Source organism: Galendromus occidentalis, unplaced genomic scaffold, assembly GCF_000255335.2.
Source record: "Galendromus occidentalis unplaced genomic scaffold, Mocc_1.1 scf7180000077480, whole genome shotgun sequence".
Classification (NCBI taxonomy): Eukaryota; Metazoa; Arthropoda; class Arachnida; order Mesostigmata; family Phytoseiidae; genus Galendromus; species Galendromus occidentalis.
This window is the reverse complement of record NW_003805468.1, coordinates 400985-422691: the sequence shown is the minus strand read 5'-3', so window position 1 is coordinate 422691 and position 21707 is coordinate 400985. Positions and strand designations below refer to the sequence as shown.

The 21707-nt window shown below is 50.6% G+C and overlaps 2 protein-coding genes across 2 annotated transcripts; both read right to left on the bottom strand.

Moving 5' to 3' along the window:
- Positions 1 to 644: 644 nt before the first annotated feature.
- On the bottom strand, positions 645 to 3915 carry LOC100903426 (glucose dehydrogenase [FAD, quinone]-like). The gene is made up of 10 exons (XM_029112013.1): positions 3873 to 3915; positions 3313 to 3515; positions 3007 to 3193; positions 2797 to 2928; positions 2517 to 2667; positions 1925 to 2084; positions 1527 to 1808; positions 1267 to 1426; positions 952 to 1174; positions 645 to 777 (listed from the first exon to the last, which is right to left on the bottom strand). Exons 1-10 carry the CDS (start codon positions 3913 to 3915, stop codon positions 645 to 647), a joined length of 1674 nt encoding a protein of 557 aa, XP_028967846.1.
- A 10469-nt stretch (positions 3916 to 14384) lies between these two features.
- LOC100908375 (casein kinase II subunit beta) lies at positions 14385 to 17581 on the bottom strand. The gene is made up of 5 exons (XM_003745225.2): positions 17432 to 17581; positions 16432 to 16609; positions 16191 to 16339; positions 15837 to 15928; positions 14385 to 15420 (listed from the first exon to the last, which is right to left on the bottom strand). The coding sequence occupies exons 2-5, from the start codon at positions 16555 to 16557 to the stop codon at positions 15122 to 15124; spliced, it is 666 nt and encodes a 221-aa protein (XP_003745273.1). The 5' UTR covers positions 16558 to 16609; positions 17432 to 17581; the 3' UTR covers positions 14385 to 15121.
- Between the last annotated feature and the right edge of the window lie 4126 nt (positions 17582 to 21707).

Here is a 21707-nt window from a genome sequence, read left to right as displayed (position 1 = left end):
CTTTATCCTGATATCCGGAATTACCCCGCATTTCCGCCAATATATCGGCGAAAGATGACGGGAGTGCTTAGACTCTAGAGGCTTCACAGAACATTTATTCTCATACGCCATGCTCACGACCGAGTTCCAAATTGAATTCCTCACGCAATTACACAACAGAAACTCGGAAGCGAAGACTTGGAAGCACTTTTGGCGCTCTTCGCGTTTTTCCCCGCGGATTTCTTCCCCTCAGCGCTTTTCTTAGCCTCTTTCGGAAGAGCCTTTTTGTCAGCCTGAGAGTCTTTCGGGGGCTTCCTCAGCTCGTCTTTCTTCGGCTCATCCTTCTTGTCCTCATCAGCGACTTCCGAAGACGCTTCGGGCTCCTCCTTGGTGCCATCCTCGGCAGCGGGTTCGTCATCGTCGAGTCTTCCTAACGCCGGCATGCTGCTTCGAGAGAATCGGGCGCTTCGTTTTCGACACGGGAGCGCGGAGCACAATGGCGATTTTGAATGACAGGATAGCAGACCAGCCTTTTCAGAGGAGACCCTTTATGATTTATAACATTTCCCCAATCTTTTTTCATTGAAAAATCCGCCGGCATCTTATTGTATGGTCCTCACGGTTCAGTCACGCAGAATATTCACAAATGAAGCAACTCCACAAGCTCATTTGTAATCCCTTAAAATTATATCCCCCGCTCGGGCCCCGATCGCGATAGCTGGCGCGTTCGTGTGTCCGGTGTTCAATGTTGGCATGATCGAGCAGTCAGCAATCCTCAGGTTCTTAACATTCTTCACCCTGGAGAGAGGGGATGCTCCGAAGATTAGTTCAAGATAGAGGGAAAATCGATATGGAAGATAAACATCGTGCAAGAATCTTGTCCGAGCTCAGAATTAAGATATTATTCATCTGCTCCATAATTCATCGACAATGAAGCTGGAAGGAGGTGGGGGGGGGGGCGTAATGTCTTACCTCAGGTCGGGGTCTACGACGGTGTCTTGGCGACTTGCGGAGCCCATCCGACACGTTCCCACCGGGTGTCCCATAGACACCGTGTTAATCGCGACAGCACACTTCCAGTACTCCAATGAGTTGAATTCCTTATCTGCGCAATCTTCGAGCACTGGCTGCTTCGGTGTCACTCCGATGGACCGGAACGCCTCCGAAAGGAGGAGGTCGTATGAAAACTTCGCTCCTGCTCAAGTGAAGGGTCCTGTGAGTTCGATACCCACAACGTATAAGGGATGAGCTCCCACCAATCGAGGCATCCGAGCCGGAAAGTCTCACCCTGTGCCAGAATTTCTAGATCGTCCTCGTGATCGAAATAGTTCAGTCTGAGACGGGGAGGACTGAGAGCGTCCCTACTCCGCAGCTCGACGGATCCTCTCGATTTCGGATGCATCAAAATAGCGAGAGAGCTGAAAGTTGCGTTGAATCGCGTCGTTTGCTGGAATTCACGGATTTTCAGAACTCTTCGTCCGAAGAAGTATCTCCCGCCAGTCTTAAGACCAGCACACGGCCTTGCTTTCTTTCGGAAGCATAAGTACCTGTGAGTCACACGGTGTATCGTCGCTGACACCTTGCAACATAATTTCAATGTCCGGAGTCGTATCACTTTTGTTCATTTTGAAAAATCCCACTCCGAGATGTGTTCCGAACGGAGAGGTGAAGGGGCCCTGACCGAATTTGTACCATTCTCTGAGAGAACGTAGATCGTTAAGGCTTGGGATCTCGTAACTCGACGTCGAGTTGATAATGGCTTCAATACCTCCCACAGCTACGTGATTTTGGAGATTCCGTCCAACTGGAAGGTCGGCGAGAACTTTGATCTAGAAGAATACTACTGAAATTATCATCGCTCCCGGGAAGGAAATATTTGGCCATTGATCCCAGCCTTCGGAACTCGGGGGCGATTTGATCTACAAAGCCCAACATCTAATTTTACCTCCATTTGTTCGAGGTGCTCCTTCGGTCCGATGCCGCTGACCATGAGGAGGTGAGGGGTTTCAATAGCACCGGCCGACAGGATGATCTCCTTCCGCGCGCAAACCCTCCTCGATCGATTGTCGTGAAGAAGCTCCAAACCTTTCGCTACGGTTTCATTCCTGGAAAACTCTGCCTCTGTCCGAGCAGCTCCCTGCACTCTTCTAATCGGTTCCTCCCCCCCCCTCCCGAATGATAATGACTAGGGCCCGGATTTCTATGCGTAAAAATATGCGTGAAAACATGCGAAACATGCCCATAAGTATGCGCGTAAATATGCGCATGAATATGCGGATATATGCGCAATCCATGCGAATATATGCGATATCCATGCGGATATATGCGAATACATGCGAATATATGCGAATATATGCGAATATATGCGAATATATGCGAATATATGCGAATATATGCGAATATATGCGAATATATGCGAATATATGCGAATATATGCGGATATATGCAGTATGCGTTTGTATGAAAATGCATAGAAATCCGGGCCCTAATAATGACAATACCTAATGAATCATAATTTGAATAGGACGACCGCGTACGTTTCTCCGCGGACAAAGAGGACTCGAGTTGCGATCGCTTGCGTGAGTATGTGAAGATTCTTTCGTCGACCCCAGTGCTTCTCGATGAATGCAGTGTACGACGAGGATCGGCGTCCGTTTTCGTCTATGGTCGCCTGCATACGGTACACGCCTGCAGAATGTTCAATACATTTTCTTGGCTTCTCTCTCGAGGAATATCCAACATGGTTCGTCCTGATAGCTGGATTGAGCAGGTTATCTGCATCTAGGATCTCGAATCTTGATACTTATTCCTCCGCACCTTCGGTTGAGCCATTGCCTGTGTCCCGAACCTCGTAACCCTGCTGTTGAGCAGCACTGAAGAAAGCTTTCAGGATGTTTGTGTCATAGGATGATGAGACTTTCAGGTCCCCTTTCCTGCCGTGGTCTTTACCTGCGGAAATAACGGGAGCAACTCGAGGCCATCTCCAGGCAAGGGATGCGTTCGGAGCTGAATATCGCTCGTCCTTACCAGATATACTGTAGTCCAAATTGTTTTCATCTCGTATGAAGGAGTCGAACATTGACCGACCATTCCAACCAGTTGCACCAAATTCGCTCTCCCATCGATCGTAGTCTGTGAGATCCCCTCGTTCGTAGTTCATCAGATTGATGGTGCTCCCGCCACCGAGAACTCTTCCGCCGATGAACGATTGAGGCTGTGGATTACGAGTGTTGAAATAAGCCCCCCATACGGCCGGTTTGAATAGCCACTCGGATTGTGAGCGAAATGATTTTCGTCGAAGGGCTCTCCATTATCCTAGAATCCGAGTCTCACCTGGCCCGCCTTGTTTTTAAAAGCATTTTCCATTGGTTCCACCCGGTATCTCCAAACAACGTCTGTCTCGAAAGACAGTCTCGTCATCAAAGGTATAGCCGTGAAATCCGGAGGGCTCTTCCCGGCTTCCAACAGCAAGACTTCCAGATCAGCGTGCGACGAAAGCTTTTCCGCCAACCGGCATCCTGCCGATCCCGCTCCGACTTTGGGAAGAAAAAATAAATGATCTTCAAAAATTGTGCGCGATCCGCTCTTGGCTCCAGTGACGGCCGCGAGGAAATCCAATTCTAGCGAACACTCGAATTTCCTGAGGACTTCCTGTATGACTACAGAAATCGCTTGAATGCTGCATACGAGAGGAGCCTTGTCTAACGACGTGACTATTCGAAGGTTTCCTGTCGCGACCGGTGAAGGACGCAACTTCATGTTAGCCGCGCCAGTCAGCTAAGTTCTGCGAACTTCCGCTGACTCCCTTCCAAGACGTGTTCGCAGCTTTGAATTCAATGCATTCGTGACGGGAGACAGGGGGAGTTAGTGAATCGAATTCCGATCAAACTCACCTATGATGAAATCGTAGCAACCCTGTAACTGGTCTGCCTTCATTGTCCACGGATGTGCGCCTGACGACTTAAGCAAAAAGGTCGCACAAAATAGCGCTCTCATAACCGGTAGCAGCATCGTTTCGGCAACGGGAACTGCTCCTTGAGTCACTTGGTCGAGAAACGCGATTACGAAGGAGACACGTACCGCAAGAGGTTCTCGGCTCTGAAGCACAAGGACTTGTACTCGGCCCTGCCTAGACTCGCTTTTATCTGGCGTACAACAGACAAACACTCGACAGACCGAATGATTCCGGAGAACGTTGCCAGAGCGGCGAATCACTGCCGTCCAGATGTATTCTGAGTTTTTTTCTGGAAGAACATTTTCTCGCCGATCGCGCCTTTACGCTCGCCACAAACTTCAAAAGCACTCCATATCGGGTTCGCTGACCGCAGTAAAAGTTGAGCGATATTTTACATTGATCGAATACGAGTGACTCCCTTGAAATCGATCTCATGGGCAGGGTCGCAATTCTTCATTCCGGTTCCATGGAGGCGGTCCCCAAGAAAACGCTCCCTCGCGAAAATGAGAGCTGAGCACTTTGATTAGCCAGCGCTCCTCATCGATCATATTTATTTTCAATTCATGAATATCTCTCGCGTCTTCCACGGGCGTCCCCGGGGAACTCAGCGCAGGACGACTAAACCTCAAATCAGACTCGGAGGTTTCCACGATAGCATGGATCCCTGCGCGCGTACTTCTTCCGTTCTCGGGGACGGGGGAGGGCTACTCACCCACCGATTTCGGAAGAGGAAAACAGGTCGAGACTCAAGACGGTATCTATGTTCATCATGAGCATCGTCGAATTCCCTCGGTTTCCGATGGCCAAGTGATGAAACTTCGAGACTTGTGAAGCAGAACCTCTACCCATCAGCGGCAAGCAGGTCATGGTGCTCCGATGTGAGGAGTGACAGGAGGAATTGATAGTTGGAGCGGTCCACATATCTGGGCAGATCCAAGTGAACGCCTTGACATCGTGCCGTATTGGAAGTCGACGGTTCAAAAGTTGCAGCCATCTATAATATTGTATAATCTCTCCCGGAAGCTGAGGATCGTCTGCAGACTTCGATCGTCATTAGGAACTGCCCACCGTACTTCCGCGGAGCTTAAGTCGGAACGAAGACTGGAAAAAACTGAGCCTCTGGGATGGGGCGATAGGGTGTAGCTAGGGATGCGAAGTCGCAGTCGGAATCGCATTGTACCGCTGTGAGAAAGTCGAAGCTCGCGGGAAACCCCGAGACTCCCTCGAAATATCCGGTAGATCGCGGAAGAGTTTCCTCCGATTCCGCGGCTCGCTAATGAAACTGGGCCCGATAACGAAGGTGCTTCGCGATTGGAAGCCTGGCGGCGCATCCTGATCCGGACGTGCCCCCGAACTTGTGGTTGAGCTCAAGCAATGTTGGGGTGTCAGAGAGCTCTCTTCGGCTCGGAAAACTTCGCGGGATCGCCTTCAATTTTCAGGAAACGCCTCTGATTGTCGGAAGTTGCGGTACAATCTCAGACTTGCGCCCCTGAGGTTTCCTGAAGTGGGTCTGGAGGAGACGAGGGGAAACGGCTCGGGAAAATCAGAGCCGTTGTTTCGAGCGCAAGTTCATGCGGCGAATCGGAACCGTAGGCCTCTTCGACCTGAGCTCGGAAATAAAATTTGATGCCCTCAAGTAGTAAATCCGATATATGTAGCAGCGGCGAAGGGCTTAAGAAGACATGAAGACCCTCGGGTTCAAAATAACCTGGCGTGGTACGAGTCGTATGAGCCCTCACTGAATGCTTGGTAGCTTGTACTCGTGGACTCAGTTCGAATGACGGACGGCTCAAGAAAGACTTTCCATCCTCTGATCCAAATCTAGCTCGACCTCATGGTTCATGGTCTTTGATCCATACGATCCTACGAAACTGTATCACAGGACCAGATCCCTTCCATCTCAAGGGCGATTCCCAGCAGATCGGTCCAGTCTCCCTCTCTTCTCCCGCGAACAACTTTGGGTTTGAATACTCAGCCGCTCCCGCGATTCGGAGGAGCCGAATTTCAATTCAGCTCGATACCTCCAAGGAGCGAGGGATTCACGGTCTCGAGGTAACATTTATTATTATGCATATATGGATTGGCGGAGACTTCGCCGGAGCTCATCCCCATTCATGCCATGCGCTTCTTCTAAATTTACACGACGGACGTTAATCACCGGAGTCACCACGCGGACAGGGGTATTTTCGGGGCGTCTGTCCAATACTTCGGTGGTGGGGTTTGGCCTCGCAGGATCATCTTCACTTGAGACGGTCGACCGTCTGGGTAGAACCACGGGGCGTCGACGACGGGTCTTGCGTTCCAATCTTTATCACTCCATTGATCACGATTCCACTCCATATTCCAATTTTTGCTCTGTCGTCGATCTTCCGGATAGCCCTGTCTCCTATTATCTCCCTGGTAATCTAGAGGGAGAGGAGCAGCTTGCAAAACCCTCGGATCCCGTGTATCCTGCAGATACAAGAAGCCATAGCCACCCTCTTTCTTCTCGCCCTCGCGGTCGTCCTTCTTCTTCGGCGCGTACGGATCGTTCCCATGCGACGGATACTGTGTCTCGTTGAATTGTCGAGCCATTTGCTCGGCGTACTTTTTGGCAGCCATCTTCCTCCGCTCGGCTTCCATGTACTTGAGAGTGTACTCTCTCAAATCACTGCGATAGCCCGACCAGTAACATCTTTGGTAGACGCAGTGTAGACCGGCGCAACATCGATGATGGTTTGGTTGACACTGCGATTCAAAATACTGACGATACTACCGGAACACAGCTCCTTCGACGGGGATGGATTATATCCGTTCGGCATGTAACCGGAGTCCTCTTTATGGTCTGGGAGTTCTCCCGCATACGAACCTTTTCCATGTAGCCACGGCAGCCGCCGCCGTCACGATTTGCTTCATCGTGATAGCCAAGAACGAATTCTTTCGAGAGACAAAACGCTATAACTACTAGTATGCAGTTCACTGAGGTCATGTCGAACCGCGATCGATGTCGACCGACACAGGAATGACACAACAGTAAATGCGAATGCTTGTTCGATGGATTTTGAGCGACGGGCATGCTGAGCCTCAGCGTTTCGCTTGATCGCAAATAAACTATCTACGGAAAAGCGCCAGAAACACCGACATCATCCTGTTACGACTATCCCGCGAGCGAGCGCCAGGGTTCCGTGATATTGAGTTTGAGTCTTCCTAATGACAATATCGAGAGTCGAGCGACCGCGTCGGAATCATTCGTGCCTCAGTGACCCCTTAACTGTCGATTCCATCAGCTCGAAGTCGAAATGTCATGAGGCACGAGTGCCTATAGAAATTCCCAGACAAAGAAGTCGGAGTCACGAAAACTGGAGCAGCATTTATTTTTACAGATGAACTGGAGAATTCAACAAGACGAATAATGAATCACAGAGAGTCGTCCGTATCGAAGGAATGGGTCGGGCTGGATTCACGAGCGAATTCCCGGCTCGTCATCTCAAACAAACTGAATGTTTGCGCATTTGAGACGAACTTTCTCGGAGTTTCTTGTCATTTCGTGGATTTTCAAGCATAGCTGTAGAAGAAAGAGAACGACAAGCGGAGGAAGACCCCAGTAGATTTGCGCAACTAGCGGCGGAACATGCCGGATACGGAGCGTGATGGCCGCGGAGACACCGAACGCGATCGCTGCGAGCACGAAACAAACCCTTTGTGCTGAACGCGCAGCGCTCAGTCGATCGAAGCTGAAGAGCAGAAGATATTCAAGTGTTTTCACCAATAAGAAACAGATGATCGTGAGCGCGAATACCGTCAAGATGATATCACCGTGCTGCTGAATATTCGATCTCGGTCCGCTGATGCAAGCGTAGATTAGCACAGACACAGCCAAGTCAATCGTCAGGAGAACGAGCCATACGGAGTTTCTTGAGGTGAAATACTCGATGAAGGTGGAAGCTTCCGGTACGGTTCTTGTGGTCGATACCCGTTTCGCAGGGATCGATGTTCTGATAGGTGCGCAAGGCAGAGTCGCGGGAGTCGTCGATAGCTTTGCGGGAAGCATTTGACTGAGAGATCACCCTAAACGAGGAAGGCACCGAGATCCACCGAGAAATGCGACGGCCGGCGTTAGCGATTCGGTTTTCGTAGCAACCCCCTCTCGCTGGGTTTATCATTGAGAACCCGCGTCTCTCCAACCTCGAACCGTAGAGAGAATCCGTAGCGGGTCATTGGGACCTACTGGAACACTATGAGACACATTTCGTTGTCTGTATCTCTTTGGAGCGGGCTGTGAGCCGCGGAGACCGACGGTTCCGCAGCCTGTTCTACGAAGCGCAGCTGGCGATTGGGTATATTGAGATCTATCGGCTCCATTGGTAATCTTCCGCCGTATCGCGGCCCCCTATTGATTCGTCTGTCCGCTCGCTGAGTCGGAGTCAACGGGTTCCACCGCTGACTCCGTTCCTGGAAGAACCGCGTTTCACCCGTGCTCCAAGAGACGGGGGAGTACCGAGCTGGTGGCTGGTGGGTCCCTCACGAAGTGTATCAATGGGCCGGAAAGCATTCTAGTCCCTAATTGAATGCGGGGAGCTCACTCAGCTTCGCGCTCCCTGAAATCGAGACTGCAGCCGAGCACTGATATTGGGGGCCCCTGTGATTCTCCGAGACACTCAACAATTCTCGAACTCCGGATCCGGGAGCGTCCCACCCTGGTCGTTCGCGACCGTGGCTCTCTAAAAGCTTGTGCGCAGCGTGGGATGGGTTCCGTGAAGCTCCGGACGCGAGAAGGAGTCAGATGCCGTAGGGGGATTTCTCGACGGCCAAGATCAGCCTCGTCGTCTGCCTTCCGAAGATCCGACTCGTAGTCCGCCTTCCGAAAATCCGACACGGCTCGAGTCGACTCTTCGCTCGAGTTGCAACACGGCAGCTTGTCTCGAGTAATGATAACCTGTGTTCATGTCCTTTGGTGGGATTCGCCTGATGGGAATCTTGCATTTCGAATATCCTTCATACGGAAAAATTCCGGAAGACGTGATAATATTCCCCATAAACTCCAGCTCGGATGAAAATAGAGACGAATTTTACTACTCGACTTTGAGCCCATCGGAGCGACCAATTAGGAATTCCCGAATTGGATTCACAACACTCTATTCGGAACCCGCATGCGTCCCTCGTGATCTCCTCGAGATTTCCGACGAGACCGACTCCACACAAGGCTTCTCTGATTTGACAGACGATGATGCGCGAGAGCTCACGGAGCTGGATCTAGCTTTGGCTTTGTAATCGATCCTGCGTAGATATTCATTGACGATAACTTCGACGAATTGTTCCGATCAGAGCTACAGCCGAGTCGTCTCGATCCTGGAAACGCACGTATCACGCTAGAGCTAGATATCATGCATAAAATTATGTCTCCGATTTCCATCGGTATTATCACGAATGCATAAGTATACTCCGGCTCGATCCCATCGTCACGGGCTCGGTTCTGCACTTTCCAGACTCGCGGGAATTCTGTGGGAACAACCGTGAAGCGACGGGGAAGCGGCGCAGGCGTATCTTCCTCGAGATGGGGAACTCGAATGCGAAAGCGAGGAGAGCCAATCCGCATATCATGCCGTGAAGAACGAAGACGGATAAGAGTTTTCTGAGGTCGAGAACTTGAGTGTTCGCACGAGACCTCGATATCGAAGTCCGGCAAGCTTCGTATCTCAGAGAAGGACCACGATCTTTGAGTGGGCGTTGAAACAGCTGAGCCTCGAACGATCTCTGCAATCTAGGATGGCAAGAGCTCATCACTCATGAGTTCATGGGAGGCGCGAGAGCGACTGTGACTGTTGAAATCGATCGCAAAATGAGTACTTGCTTAGCATTGATCGTCTTCTGTAGACTCCGTGAGATATGGGGTGCGTAGTACATGCTCATGATGGAGTCATAGAACGTGAAGGCATCATAAATTTCCGCAAAGCTCATGAATTCCATACAGAAGGGCGCCAGCTGTGGAGAATTATTCCGTTGAAATGCTCGGGGCTTCAAGAATTCGCTTGCTTCCATCGAACTGAGTCGACAATGAGACTCTTACCCCCGGTCGGTCTGATGAGCTTTCAGACAAGAACACAACTTTCCCTCGGGCTAGGTCCTCGGCGAGAGATCTCGAGTAGAAATTGAAAGGGCTCACCATGGACTTGTCTCTCTGTGTTCTTTTGAAAACCTTCCGTATGTCCTTGTTAGCCGATGTCTGCGAAGTCAGCTTTCGCTCACCAAGCGGGAAATGTAGTCGACGGATGGGGCTCCGGAGTCATTCGATTGGTGCGTCGTAGGAATATGTATGATTCATAACAAATGACTCTTGTTCGATACTTACCCGCATAATGTACTCTATGACGGTGTCTCTCCAAGCCCACACTTTTGTGGTCTCGAATTTGTTCGCCAGGTCCGCCCAAGATCTGATTTTCGCAGTGCCCTCGGGAAGTGTCAGTGCTGCGCTCATTTCCGATGAAAAAACATTTAGAATGAAAATGCTGAAAAACAGAAAGGACGAGACCAAGATCGCAGACGCGAACTTATTTTTGTAGTTTTCGGCTCTCCCAGCGGAAATGCCTGGAAAATGATCCATTCAGCGAGAAGACTCAAATCATGTGATTATGTTCGGACACAGATTATGTTCGTTCCTTTTTTCGATCAACAGATGTTGGATAAATAAAATCACCTTTCGCCGTAATCCACGATGTCAGATGCATGAGAGAAAATGACGAGGAGCCCAAAATTTTCCGTAGAATCAGGGCGACCGTGAGGATGGTGATTGCGATGAGTACATATGCCTGGAAACTCTGACCGTGAGAGCCGAAGGACCTGGTCTAGCTTTGAGGACCATCGAAAATGAAACAGCGCTCGCCTCGAATGGTAGGATCGAAAGAATCCCAGAAATGTTCTGCTGTGCGATCCTCCTCCTGGCGGCCACGCATTTCAGCTGGGGGGAATAAACTTAAATGTCGCTCGATTCTTGAGCTTCTTCGATCATACTTGAATGATCCGGGGTGGACCTCCTCACCTGTACGGGTATAACCCCCCGCGAGAATTTGATGCCTGCGACGAGTCGGGTTTCATGGGGACCAAGAGGGCCCCAGAGTACGTCTACTCGCTGCAAGAAAATCCTCAGGAGTCCCACGAGAAGTTCGCGGCCAAACCGCATATTCCTACAAGCTGTTCCGACCTACCCCGCTCGCTGTATCTTTGAGAAGACCGTCTCCGGTACCGTTAGGGAAGATATATCCAATCCCGCGTTTGTTGTACTGGTATTCGGCACTGGAAAATCGACTTCGATGAAGTTCTGTTCCGCAATGATAGGGGGGGGCTGCGAAGAACTCTCCCAGCCTCCTTACGTGATGTTCAGTGAAGCCAAAATCTCTATCAAGGTTTCCCCATAGAATCCTCCAGCGAACCGAAGAATACCTTGAGAGTCGTAATCGAAACTCGTGAATGGGACCATCTGTAAAAAGCGAGTCTCTCCTGAGGTTGTGAGCCTCTTCATACCGCAGGTTATGGAGTAGGAGCCGGTACATGCGACACTATCACAGACCGTGAACACGCCGGCACGAAGGAGCATGATTATACGCGGGACGCGGAGACGTCTCGGATCCCCTGACGCTGAACTCTGAATGCGGTCCAGTGATCTCGGATCTGATCAACAGAAGCTCCATTAGCCTTTGATTCCGAGACGAAATCATGGAAACTCCCTCTGCGATCTGAACGGTCTGTCAAAATCTCGATCAATTTGATCGATTTTGCCACATCCCGTATGATTATGAATAGGACGTAGTTATCGTATGACTGAGCAGGCTCTCGAGGTATAAATCTCAGTGCCCATTCTCTCCACTCCAAAGTAATGCCAAGATGTCGCTGAGATAATACGAAAACTCTGGTGCATTCTCGGAGATTCTGATATTCGGTTCGTGTTCTAGGTGAAGGAAATCATGCTTGAAGCCCGGAGAAACCATGCCGGATATTGAGCCAGTGAAGGAATCCAAATCTTAGTGCGAGCGACAGACTCTTGGGTTGGAAATATCTTGCTCAAATCGAACTCTTCTCCCTCAAAATCTCCTTCACTCCGACCTAATGGAGCCGTAGCCCACCAGATCCAGCGCCGATGGCTAGACCTACCATAAGGTTCGCGGGCGGTTTCTCCTCTTGAGCGGGCTTGAAGAGTTCTCCTCGGGGGTAGATCCGCACGAACCTTCATCGAAGGGTTCCAAATGATTCAGTGAGTGCGAGTTAGGAGTGACCGTACCCGATGACTCGGAGAATTTTTTCGATCGATGGGCATCATTTTGGACTGAGGGTGCAGCCCTGGACGCGACCGGCTCGTCTCCTGCAAGATCTCCCGGAGATACATCGAATAGACGGTACAACGACGACGACGAAACTCCTGGTCGAGGGAGAAACTCAGAGACGAATGCAACGAAAGCCGGTCCGCATATGATACCGTGTAAGACGAACTCAGATGAGAGCTGCCTGACGCTCTAAACTTTGAGATTCGCGCGTGACTCCAATACCGAAGTTCTTCATGTCTTGTATCTCAGTCAGAGCAGGACCCCGATCTTCGGGTCATATTTCATATTGCTCATCATTGATCGCCTCCTGCAGATTTCGGGCTGCGTAGTATGAACATGCTGACAATTGAGTCGTATGAAGAGAACGCGTCATAAATCTCCACGAAAATGAAATCTCCACTCATGAATCTCATAAATTCCACACAGTTGAACGCGAGCTGTGAGAAGGGGTGGATCCAGGAGTTCTCCGAGGGGGGGGTCAATGCATCGAGAGAGGGGCGGATTGATACCTGGGTCCTGCTACGAAATGGGGGTTTCGGGAGTCGGAAGTTTCGAGGGATGGCGATTCCGGTCACCGGGGGCCAGAGTCGTCTGGGAATGATTGAGCCCTGAAATCGTTGAGTGGGGAAATCATGTTCATTTGAGTTCAATGAGCAGGCCAAGACCCGCAAAATATGTTGGATCAAGGTGTCGTTCCAGGAGCAGAACCTTCGTCATCTCGAAACTTCTCGCAAAACCCGGCGGCCGTTTGATCTTCTTGGAGCCCTCGCAGCGTCGGAGCGTCCCCCATAGTTGAGTTGGGGAAAATCATAATCAAACCTATGACTATGATTAAAATCATAGTCTAAATCACAGATATCTGAAAATCACAAGTATGATTATGATTAGAGTCATAATCATAATCATAATCACAGCAATCCTGTGATTTTCCCGTAATCATACCCGTAATCATAGGATTTCCGTCAAGACACGGGTTTTGAGGATGATAGGTATGTATCTGGGGGGTTTCGGCATACTGGATCTCGATTCTTGCATGGGTTCGCCCTGATCCCCCCTCCTTCTCCTCCTGCGGCTCAGGCGAAGGCTCTCCGCGTCGATGTCGCCGTGTCGCGATCACTCGCCTGGATGTTGACCTTCCGCTCGCTCAGCGCGAAGCCCGGGAAATTTTTTCGTCTGCGCGGAATCTTGCGATGCTGGAAGCTGTGACTACGGGTATGGTCACGCCTGTGATTATGATTATGAATTATGATTTCAATCTCAATCATCATTATGTTTAATTATTGAATAATCCTGTACCCTGTGGTGCTAGAAACTGTGATTACGGGTATGATTACGCCTGTGATTATGATTATGGTTATGATTATAATCACAAAAATCCGATCTGTGATTATAATCATAGTCATAGGTTATGATTATAGTCACAAAAATCCGATCTGTGATTATAATCATAGTCATAGGTTTGATTATGATTTTCCCCAGCCCGGGGAAGAGGCCGACAGAAAGGCGGACCGACGACACCGGCAACCCCAACGGGCGAACGGATTTGTCGATTCCACACCAGGTTCGGGGAAAAGTCGAGGAATTGCCTGATGCCGTGTGCATGGAACGGCAAGGTTGCCCCGGCTCAGGGAAACGAACCAGCCGGCCGTCAATAATCGCGCACGCGGCTGGCTCTCAACCAAAAGGCGATCTCTTTTTCATGCAATGCTCTCTCTCTAGCCGCCGTTTCCTCGTTGGGCCCCAGGGGCCCCCATTCCCGATGAGAACTTATTTGGATTCAGAAATCTGAGTACGAACGACCACGCCGCGATCGGCGGATCGGAATCGTTTTTGTAGCGAGTGTCCTCACCGGAACAGGTACTCGAAGACCGACGCGGAAAGTCGTTTCATTTTCTCCTCTGAGTGGTCTGACGCCGCAGGGCTCAAGACTCTGTAATCAAGATATTCGGATATTGGAGGCCCAATGAGGAACGGGCAGATTGGCACTTCAGATTTCATCCGAGGAAAGCTCGTACGTTGGATACTGAGCCTGAGTTGAGGGAGCCCGTAACTGGAACCTTTCAGAGTTCATCCCGAGTGCCACATTCATACGGTCGCATATCCCAATAGCGATGGACAGTCGCTTCGAGACTGAGAGAAGGAGGAAGCCAACCAGATCCTTCCTCATGAGCTTTTATTCTCCGCCCCGAAAAGTTCAGTTTTCGTTAGCAAGTTTCATCTTAAAATGGGAGCCATCGATCCTTATAAATCGTATGGTCGGCAAGAGGATTCCTCATTCGTCTTCCGCCGCTCTTCGACGGGTTCCGTCGTGCCAGGATCGCGGATCAGCCTTCCTCAGGCGCGCAGCGAGGGTTACGATTTACGACTCGCATCAATCAATTTATTATCTCTCTCCAGAGAACTATTCTCTTCCTCGGTGTGTGGCAAACGCTCATCGCTCATACTTTTTACATTCATGCCTAGGGTTATTCAACAAAATTCACCAAACGTTCCCTTCGAACTGTTTGACTATCCTGCACCACCATTCCCCTAGCCCGATTCCCGAACAAGGGCTTCCGGTCGGCCCGTTTCATCGGGCTCACAAGCGAAATATCCGAACGCTGAGGTGACGCAGTCACCGGAATCGCGGATGAGAACTCTAGTTTTACCGTCCAACAGTTTTCTAAGTCGGCTACACGGCGCCTAGACAGCTTGTAGTTCTTCCTCCGATGTGATAATGTACATCATGATTTCGTCGTGGTCGTGTCATCGTTCTCTTTTTCAGTTGAGCGGAATACGGCTACCGTCGCGGGCCGCCCGAGCTGGTCAGTAACTTCAACAATGTCTCGTGGTTGTCCTCAAATAAATTGGCCAGTCGATATCGATGATGGACAGACAAGGAAGAATCAAAGCATCAACGTTTTCCCGGATTGATGACAAACGAGCGCCCTGGCGCTTTGAACGTATTACCCGAGTTGCCCTGAATTTGATAAGCTAGCGGATGAATTTTGAAGCCGTAGAGCCGGGGCACGAATTGCTTCACAGGCTGCTTAGGCCGACATTCGGGGTGGACCATGAACAGCATGTGGGGGAAGCCAGTTCCAAAATAAGCGCCGTCGCAATGGTGATGTCGCGTGCTCTTCGGACTGTAGACATCCATGCATTTCGGACAGTACAGCTTCACCATAGATTCTCCTGGTACATCACTAAGACCTGTGAAGACGAGACAACTCGGTCAGCTCCATAATTACCGATATTCCGCTTTCTGTGGGGTATCCGACGGTTGGGTTCCCTCCACGCCACGAGAATCCCCTGTCTGCTACAATACTGTGAGCTGTTGTATATCAAGAAAATCATGACTGCATAGAACAATGAGCAGATATAATGGAGGGTTGCGACTTGACATTATCGAGTTCGAACGGGCACACAGTCGAATCTTGATCGAATCGAATGGGATAAGATTTTCATGGAGTCGCTAGTCGCTATCCATGAAATGAGGTATTCCGCTTAACTCCGATTGGAATCAACGCGGAACTCCTGGTCAAGAGATCCTTGGATGACTTCAACGCGGAATTTCCATGAACCCCTAGGATCTATAGCTCATTAAAACAGAGGCTTGGTTCCCTTACCGATTGGAAGCAGCGATTGGTTCTCACAATATACACGTGGACAGTAGCCGAAGTCTCCGTTTTGGTACTTTTCAAGCATCTGAGCGATACCCCTGGAACAACAGAGATTCCCATGAAATCACGTTCACGCTCAAGATCTATGCTCAGTAAGCTATGAGCAGAGCCCAAGTTTTGAAGCATTCATCACCAAAACCATGGGCTCTAGCTATGAGATACAACGCTCAGCACTCGAGCCGAGGAGTCGCCATGCCGAGGCGTGAGAGGACTATTGAGATCAATGTCAGATTATCAGAAACAATGGAAGCAGGCGTATGCCGACACGGCACCTCGGATGGAATGATCAAGGAGCGATACCTGTTGGTGAGGATGTAACGAGCGTGTATGAGGCCGTAGAGCATCTCCGCCGCTTGTTCAATTAGGTCATTCTGATTGGGATTGTCATCGATATCATCGTCTGCCTCGAGATCCAGGATCATATCTAACGCCTGTCGGTAGTGAGGTACCTGCGATGGAAATGGGAGCAGTGAGAGAAACGAACAACGCGCGAATATCTACCGATAGCTCTGATCGCGAAGCCCAAGTATACGATCCACACCTGCTCATTGAGACCAGTGAGGTTGAATTTGTCCTGGATGTAATCCTCATCACACTCGCAGAAGAACTCGTTGCCTCGGAGACCACAGAACCATGATATCCAAGATACTTCTTCTGAAGAGCTCATGACGAAGGTTTCTACGAGATCTCTAAGTAATCAGGATCCGCTTCCTTGAAGCCTGTAAGGAATCGGACCCAATTATTACCATTGCATGCCGAGGATTTGGGGGCAGCTGACGTCCCACGGGAAACTTATCCCCTCGAGCACGATGAGAGTATCATCAATGGGTGGGGAGCCCCAGCGAGCCCCCATGATGACCGCTCTCCGACGCTCGAGTACCCAGCGTTTCCTTAAAAGAGAGACCTCCAGCTGGATGGCTCGTGAGTCTCGGCCGACTCCCATCCCCGAGTCGCAATAAAGGTCTCGCAGAATGCGGGTCGATACAGCAAATCCGTTCGCGAATTCACTTATCGGACGTTCGTCGCAGAGAAACGTGATGCCCGACCAATGTGAGAAAGCTCTCCATAGAATCAAGGAGCCATGCTGATGGCGATTTCTGGATGTTGAGGAGTGCGCACAGAGTATTCAAGGAAATATTTAAATGCGCAAGAGGATTTTTCGCAATTCTGAGGAGTCGAATCCAAATGTTTTCGAGACCCGGACAGCCCGCCTCAGAAGACCACAGCCTCGTGAGAGCTAGAGCGACCCGGACGAGAGTCCCCGGAGCTTTTACGGAGCTCGGCCAACCTACTTAGCTCTGCAAACCAGAAATCACCATTACATAGAGGACGGAACTTTTGAGGCGAAGCAACAGAATAAATTCTGGTGCAGCCACAGGAGACCACAGATCGACTCTCCGGGCCTTTCTGCGGGAATCTGGCACGACAGCGGTGTGTGCTGAGCCTAAGTCTTCCCGTCATCGTTACGAGCCGACAGCAGATTTCTGTAAGCAATACATGCAACGTCACCTCAGTCGGAGCATAGAAGAGAAAAGACTCACAGCGGATGAGTGTTTCACTGGCTCGGTGAGTTCGTCGTCTCGTCCGAGGAAACACAAAGCCAGAAGCAAAACACACTCTCAAATGAATTCGTGAAACGATGATCTGCCAAGAGTCGGAGCGCCCCAACTCGCCGCGAGCAGCGCGCCGCGACCAGCTCGCCGCGACCTAAGTCGCCGCGACCCAACTCGCCCCGGGCGACTCGCCGTGGCCCGACTCGCCGCCGAGGGCGACCACTTCAGAGCGACTGGTCCTCGGCTGATTCGTCTAAATATCTTATGGTTTTAGGAGCATAGAAATTCTCGAATTAGCCAGGAAAGCCATAGAGACAGGACACAGGACGGCAACATTGATGATGATCTTTGATGATTTCATCCGAGTCGAGGCATCGGAAGTAGCGGAAACAAAAGCATTCGGTAGCAGCATTCAATCGTCGATGGATCTTTATACGAGCGACGTAACGACACCTTTCTGACCCTCTGACTGGAGTTGATCACCGATTAGGTGGGGCTCCCCATGACGAATCATGGACTAGTATGAGTGCTCAAGGATCATGACTGGTCGGCGAGCCTTGTAGCATTCTGGGCTTCCGGGTTGATTGCGGCCGGAGATCTGCTCCCGGGCCGTCAGAAGGAATCGAAACCGCGCGGCGTTGCGCGTCATTGCTGCGACGCACATTCGCACGAGAAGTTGCAGAGGCGCTGACCTCTGAACCACTCATCGGCTTGCATATTGCTTTCGATATGTTAGGTAGGAACGGCGTGCACGTTTTCTCGCTTGGACTTTTTCGCGCCCCAAGTGACCTGCAGCACGATGTCCGACTCTCCGAAAATTGTGAAATCCCAACGTGGGTGTGACAATTTTTCTCACGATGGACAGCTTCATGTGTTTGACAGTATGAGCGCGGATTACAGTTACGACTTCGGGCGCTGCCAGTTCAGTGGAACGTCCAAGACTCGTTCGCATCGTCTTGTCCTCTCCACTGAATTCCTCAGCATCTCGCGTACCCACAGTCAAGAGACTCCCGCTCAACTAATCAACAGCATTCAACAAGTTGCATCGACAGCCGTTCAAATGCAGTTTCCGACAAACCGAGTCTGGGCGAAGAGTCTGAATCGAGCGCAATGAGTACGTAGCCGCTGACAATCGCACCCGGCAGTTCCACTCGAGGACGTCGATCGTTTATCTGCGCGGAATCGCCAAGAACTTCGGGATTGAAGCGACGTCCTGCTCTCACACGGCAAACGCAGCGGCAGACAGCTATGATGATTGAGCTTCATCATTGTGCTTATCTTTTATTCGAAATCAGTCGGAATATTCGGGCGATTTTAAATTAAAAGACCATACAGTATTTCACTGAATGCCGAGCCAATACGACAAGTCGAGTCTCATGTCCTGTCATCTTCGCTTCGCTATCTGTAGGAAATGGATCGTCATGGCTGTTCTCCTGCTCGAGAAAGGAGATCGGTAAGGCTCAAGTCTCTCGTGTTTTGCTCCCAAACAGAGAGCAAGAAAACGGCCCTTGTCGGGGCCACCAGCTTTCGTGAGATCACTATCCCGCAAAACTTCCCGAAAGCTCCTTCCCTTTGTTCCGGCTAATTTGATAATTTCTCTTCCGGGTGCAGAGAAAACTATGCTCCAATTAGGTTGAGGTACTCAGACGAATGAACCGAGGACCAGTCGCTCTAAGGTGGTCGATTACGGCGGCGAGTTTGATCCTGCGGCGAGTTGGATCGCGGCGAGTTGGGGCGTACCGGGCTAGAGTCCCGCCAGAGGGCGCTGATCGCAGAGCCTCTCTGGGAGTTCGCGAATGAGCAGAAGCAATTCGTTGAAACGGATGATCGCTCTCTCAAATCCCTCTCGGGTCTATCTGCTGGACGCGGAGACGTCTCCGATCCTCTGACGCCAAACTTCGAATGCGGTCCTGTGATCTCTGATGTGATAAAGCTCCATTAGCCCTTGTATCCGAGACGAAATCGTGGGAACTCTCTACTCGATCGAGACGTCACTCAGATAATTCGGCTACTCTAATGCATGATTCCTGAGGATTTTGATATCGAATCCTGCTTCGGGAACTGCCTGGTCCCCGTTCCTGTTCAAGGTGGAGGGAATGATGTTTGCAGCCCGGAGAAACCATGTCGAATATTGGGCCAGTGTAGAAATCCGAATCTTTGTGCGAGCGGCAGACTCTTGGGTCGAAAATATCTTGCTCGAATCGAACTTTTCCCCTTTAAAATCTCTTTCACTTCGATCTGACGGAGTCGTAGCCCGCCGGACCAAGCGCCAATGGCGAGATCTGATCATAAGGTTCGCGGGCGGTCTCTCCTCTTGAGCGGGCTTGAAGAGTTCTCCTCGGGGGTAGATCCGCACGAACCTTTATCGAAGGGTTCCGGATGATTGAATGAGTGCGAGTTAGTAAGGAGTGATCTATCGACCCTACCCGATGACTCGGAGGATTTTTTCGATCGATGGGCATCATTTTGGACCGAGGGTGTAGCCTTGGACGCGACCGGCTCATCTTCCACAAGATCATCCGGAGATACATTGAACAGACGGGACAACGTCGACAGCGCAGCTCCTGGTCGAGTGGGAAACTCAAAGACGAATGCAACGAAAGCCGGTCCGCATATGATGCCGTGTAAAACGGATGAGAACTGCCTGATGCTCTAAACTCTGAGATTCGCACGTGACTTCAATACCGGAGTTCTTCATGCCTCGTATCTCAGTCAGAGCGGGAACCATGTCCATTTGACTTCCATGAGGAGGCAGATAGCCGCGGAATGTGTTCGATCAAGGTTTCGTTCCAACCCCAGGACTGGTGGTCTCGAACCTACTCGCAAGGCCTTCCCGGAGCCCTCGCAGCATCAGAGCGTCCCTTATTCCGGATGAGAACTTAGTTGGATTCGAGAATCTGAACCCGAGCGACCACGCCGGGATCGGTGGAGCCGAATCATATCGGTAGCATTCGACACTCCCTGGACTCTGCGAGTGTCCTAACCGAAACAGGTACTCGAAGACCGACGCGGAAAATCGTTTCTGTTTCGCCTCAGACGCTAGAGGGGAAAGGTATCCCGAATATCGCAGACTTCCTGCTGCGAAGCTCTCTTCCTCTCAGCGACGCAAGCATTCAATATCGCAATAGTTCCCGAGACCGGACCTGCGATCAGATTTCGATTCATAGCCGTGGACTATGCCGCGGCTATGATCCTGGAATCCGACGCTACACAAAATTACAGGTCTCTGTGAGATCCTGTGCCACACCCTTTGGAAATAATTCGCTTTGAGAGGATTCGAAGCCTCGAGAATGCGATGTCCAATAAGTGTCCACGGATGCGGGAATTCCGGAGGGGACTCCCCCTAGAATTCCGCCCGGGGATCAAGAGAGGTGATTGGTCTCACAAGTAAACATTCTTTTTTGAAAATGACAATCACCAGGTTCGACATGCTTTTCTGAAAGTTTCCGAGCCCCGGAGCAACCCCGAGTCGTTTTTCCCTGCTGTCCCGCATTTCATACCCCTTCCCTGCAGGCTCCGAAACCCGGAAAAAACACCATTTACATCGAAATCCGGGATGTTTTGCTCGGATATCAATGGGAATGGGTCTTTCCGGGCCTCGGAACCTGGGGAAATGACATTTCCATCACAATCCGAGAAAAATATCCCGGATTTCAATGTAAATGGTGTTTTTTCCGGGTTTCGGAGCCTGCAGGAAAGGGGTATGAAGTGCAGGACAGCAGGGAAAAACGACTCGGGGTTGCTCCGGGGCTCGGAAACTTTCAGAAAAGCATGTCAAACCAGGCGATTGTCATTTTCAAAAAAGAATGTTTACTCGTCAGCAGCAAGAGGAGAGCTCCTTGACATGAACATCCTATATGCCTCCAATCGTTGACCGTGAAACAACCGCCACGCACATGAACTCCTATCCGCTGCGAGTGGAGTGGTCTCGATTCTGACGCCGCTGGGATCAGAATTCTGTAATCAAAATATTCGGTGAGATCGGAATCCCTCAGCAGAATTTTTCGAATTTGCTGTGCTTCGAGTCGAGGGGACCATGATATGCCAAGATGATCCGCGACCCGCACCGTCGATTTTGGAGGGTATCAAGGGGGATTTTCAAACGACGGGAATCTGGTGCGTAATTTTGAATGCGTGGATTGGAGTTCATCTCGGATTGGGCGGATTGGAGGCCCAATGAGGAAGGCGCGGATTGGCATTTCAGATTTCATTCGAGGAAAATCCGTTCGTCGGACACTGAGCCTGAGTAGGGGGAGCCTGAGAC

Coding starts and splice junctions, on each gene's coding strand:
- LOC100903426 (XM_029112013.1), bottom strand. CDS start 3,915: ATGAAGGCAGACCAGTTACAGGGTTGCTACGATTTCATCATAG. Junction 2,929..3,006: donor TTTGGACTACAGTATATCTG/GTAAGGACGAGC, acceptor TTATTTCCGCAG/GTAAAGACCACGGCAGGAAA. Junction 1,175..1,266: donor TCTAGAAATTCTGGCACAGG/GTGAGACTTTCC, acceptor TCACTTGAGCAG/GAGCGAAGTTTTCATACGAC.
- LOC100908375 (XM_003745225.2), bottom strand. CDS start 16,557: ATGAGCTCTTCAGAAGAAGTATCTTGGATATCATGGTTCTGTGGTCTC. Junction 16,340..16,431: donor TCACTGGTCTCAATGAGCAG/GTGTGGATCGTA, acceptor TTTCCATCGCAG/GTACCTCACTACCGACAGGC. Junction 15,421..15,836: donor CCAATCGCTGCTTCCAATCG/GTAAGGGAACCA, acceptor TCGTCTTCACAG/GTCTTAGTGATGTACCAGGA.